This window comes from Poecilia latipinna, unplaced genomic scaffold, assembly GCF_001443285.1.
Source record: "Poecilia latipinna isolate Pla-1442-1.1 unplaced genomic scaffold, P_latipinna-1.0 Scaffold5092, whole genome shotgun sequence".
In the NCBI taxonomy this organism is placed as follows: Eukaryota; Metazoa; Chordata; class Actinopteri; order Cyprinodontiformes; family Poeciliidae; genus Poecilia; species Poecilia latipinna.
Genome location: NW_015117708.1, coordinates 11,529 through 14,796, shown reverse-complemented (window position 1 = coordinate 14,796; position 3,268 = coordinate 11,529). Strand labels below are relative to the sequence as shown.

The 3,268-nt window shown below is 36.0% G+C and overlaps 1 protein-coding gene across 2 annotated transcripts; it reads right to left on the bottom strand.

The window, feature by feature from the left end:
• Positions 1-544: 544 nt before the first annotated feature.
• On the bottom strand, positions 545-2,516 carry LOC106943289 (HLA class II histocompatibility antigen, DQ beta 1 chain-like). 2 transcript variants are annotated; one of them, XM_015026604.1, is made up of 4 exons: positions 2,441-2,516; positions 2,073-2,339; positions 1,414-1,707; positions 545-1,330 (listed from the first exon to the last, which is right to left on the bottom strand). In XM_015026604.1, exons 1-4 carry the CDS (start codon positions 2,490-2,492, stop codon positions 1,182-1,184), a joined length of 762 nt encoding a protein of 253 aa, XP_014882090.1. In that variant the 5' UTR covers positions 2,493-2,516; the 3' UTR covers positions 545-1,181. The 2 variants fall into 2 exon arrangements, with proteins under 2 accessions (XP_014882090.1, XP_014882089.1); XM_015026603.1 differs by having other exon boundaries at positions 545-1,337; positions 1,415-1,707.
• Between the last annotated feature and the right edge of the window lie 752 nt (positions 2,517-3,268).

Sequence of the window (3,268 nt, the reverse complement as noted above, 5' to 3'; positions counted from 1 at the left end):
CTCATTGTTTCTCCATCTTTTAATCACTACACAAGAGCTTAGTTTTTGGAGTAAAATAAAGTGATGAATTGCACCACTGATGAACAAATGCTGAAACTTGAACTTGAAAAGTCTCATAAATATAACCACAGATCTGGTGAAAAGGTTTCTGAGGAATGCCAGCATACACAATAAAACACACATAGTACCTTTTATTGAATACAAAATGAAGAAATTTCTGCTATTTATTGCATGTTTACAGTTGTACTTATTACAGACCTTCCTAATTTCTTTATAATTATGGTAAGGCCACATGTGAAGAATTTTTTCTTACTTTAAGATAATTGTAAGTTAACCATCCCCACTTTTCCATGCAGGGACCCAGTGATGGGGTGGCTATAGCTATTGAGAGCAGGGGCGCTGTGTAGAGTTATGACATTTCTAAGGGCCTTTGTCCAACAGGGACCCCTCCACAATTTTTTTTCTCTTTTTATTTTATTCATAGAAATAAAAAAAAAATGGGGCCCTGTCAGTTACAAAATTAATCATATGTTGTGTTTTCTAATACTGTTTTTAACAGTAAAAATTTCATGTTCCCACTCCCAGACCAAAAATCACACCTCCATATTTGCCCTGAACTCCCCTGGATCTGCATGTGATGGTTCAGCAGCAGCCAGTAGAAGACAAGAGCGACTGTGGCAGTTACTATGCTGCCAAGAAAAATAATAGTCAGGTTCTCAAAAAAAAATAAATAAATAAAAAAATAATAGAGATAAGAGAGAGAAAAGACAAGAGTACCAATCTGTAACATAGTTTTTCTCCAATAGAGGTGAGTAGACTGTGAGATTATCAACCATTTAGCATAGTTAGCTTGGCTACAGACTACGGCTTGCCTCCATTTCACTAGCATTTAATGAATTAAGGAAAATAAAATTACCAAGATATTCAACTTGTCCCTTGACAACAGATGAGTCAGTCAGCAGCAGCAGCTCTAACCCACATCCCCAGTGTAGGATTAGAGATAATTTGTAAAAGAATCTCTTTCTTCTGCATTTTCCCAGTACTATCTAGAAACAACCAATCAGAGGCAGGAGGCAGGTTATAGTGCTGTCAATCATAATCTCATGTTGCTTCTCATTCTTCCTCCCCCTTGCTCTGTGCTATGCTGTAGCTAACGAAGCCTGTTGTGACCTACAACAAACTTACATCTCCTCACCCTGGCGGACAGAGTTATACACAGCACATTTTTTCTTGTAGTAAATAAATCCAGAGATAAAGATAACCAAACCAAGGATCAGTCCAGACAGTCCCACAATAATCTTATTTTTTTCTCCTTCAGGAAGGGAGTCATCTGAAATGGGGGAAAGAGAGAGTAAACATTCATATATGAAATTATTTGCATGTCAAGTATCTGCATGACAATAACAAACTTACTCCAAACAATGATCCTTGGCTCCGACAGGGTGACGTGTTCAACCATGCAGCTGATTTTTTCTCCTGAAGTCGGTGTGTACTCAAGGTAAGAATGAAACTGGTAGTACAATTCTCCAACTGGGATGGCATCTGTGTTACTGACCCCTTCAGTCACTTCTTGGTCATTTCGCAGCCAGGTTATTTTAATTTGCTTTGGGTAAAAGTTATAGGCACTGCACACAAGCATGGCTGGATGTCGACCATCTGTCTGTTTCACTGATTTTAGCCTCATGGACGGCGTTGTTGACAGGTTTCCTAGAAAAAAACAGCGTATTATTTACGATTTTTTTTCACATTATTTATATATTTTTTTCAAGGATAACCCCTTGAGATGTATCGTCGCATTTTCAAGGTTTTTTATTTATTTTGTATATTTTCCATTGCATGATATCATGAACAAGTAAATGCGAACAAAAACATGAACATTTTCTAATGCACCTACACAGAAATTAACACAAAAGTTAATGACTCTATAATTGGAAAATTAAAATGTAAAAATATAACAGCAGTTATGTGTTTGTTGGCAAATGAGCATGTAAAACATCATAGTCTCAGTTCCATACTGTCACATCAAGTAATATGAAAACTGTGTTCATATTGTTAAAAAAAAATGCTCTTACCGATGGTTTGAATAAAATTGATGTTCTCGTAACACATTAGTCTCATTTCCACTAATCTTTCAAGGCGGTCCCAAGGGTCTCTGTTCCAGTAATATGAAGCCACAATTGAAAAATCAGTGAATCCAATCCAGTTTCCTCTTGTGCTGTTGTACTCCATCATCTTTTGCTTGTTAAAACTGGTTGTAAGTATGTATTCAACCTTGTCAAAGTTTGGACCATTGAATGAACAACATGCTTTGACTTGGTAAAAATCGTCTTCTGAAAAAACTGCAGAGAAATGAGAGAAATCAGTGAGCTTTAAATTAATTGTTCCCCGCCCCAAAAAAGCTAACTAAAACCTAAGTAAAAATAAAAATGTTCCAACTTACCTTGACTTTGAAGAGACAAGAACAAAGTAAAAAGAAAACTGTAAGCGTTCATGTTTCCTCAAGCTTTGTGAAGCACTTGTGTGCCTCTAATAACCGAGGGACACCTTCCTCAAAGCTGTGAAGCACACAGCTTTGAGGAAGTAAATGAAGCTATGCCACATACCAGCAAAAAAAAAACAAAACAAAAAAAAAAAAAAACAAAACCACACATTTCAGCAAAACTGACCATTGCTGGTCATTTTTGCTGAAATGACCAGCAATTATTTCAGCAAAAATCACTTTAATAAACAAGCAATGTTACTTTAATTAAAATACCTTTCTAATATTTTGCATTTCACCTCAGTCTATTGAAATCACTTTGTGCAGCGAAGCTTGCTGATGTCGTAGCTAGTGAGTTTGCTGATGTTTTGTGTTTCTGTTTTGTGCCTCAGTTAGTCTTGTCCTCATTTTCATTTGCTTTCATTCCTTTTCTGCTTATGTCCTCCTTTCTTTATTGAATTGTTAGTATGAAACTACTTAGTCAGGTGTTTAAAACTCTTATTGAATCCTCTTTATCTTTTTGCTCACAACAGTTGCAGTCATATAAATCATAAAAACACCAGACACATACAATATTTCCAGTGATGTGATACATGGTATAATTTAACAGTCAGCAGTGTCCATATAAAGACGTCTATGTGCAGCTAATGTTTAAGCTATGTAAAGTCTTACAGAGTGCTCCATTTGTACTGAAAAGTTTCAAATTTTGAGTTGTAAAACAGAAAATATGCAAGAGGTAAAGTCATTCCTCACCAAACAAAGTTTGTAAGGTTGCTACATGTGTAAACG

Excerpts from the sequence above, each read along its gene's own strand:
- LOC106943289 (XM_015026603.1), bottom strand. The coding sequence starts at position 2,492 with ATGAACGCTTACAGTTTTCTTTTTACTTTGTTCTTGTCTCTTCAAAGT. Across the intron at positions 1,708-2,072 it reads CAATTTTATTCAAACCATCG|GAAACCTGTCAACAACGCCG; the intron begins GTAAGAGCATTT and ends GTTTTTTTCTAG. Across the intron at positions 1,338-1,414 it reads AGCCAAGGATCATTGTTTGG|ATTTCAGATGACTCCCTTCC; the intron begins AGTAAGTTTGTT and ends TCTCTTTCCCCC.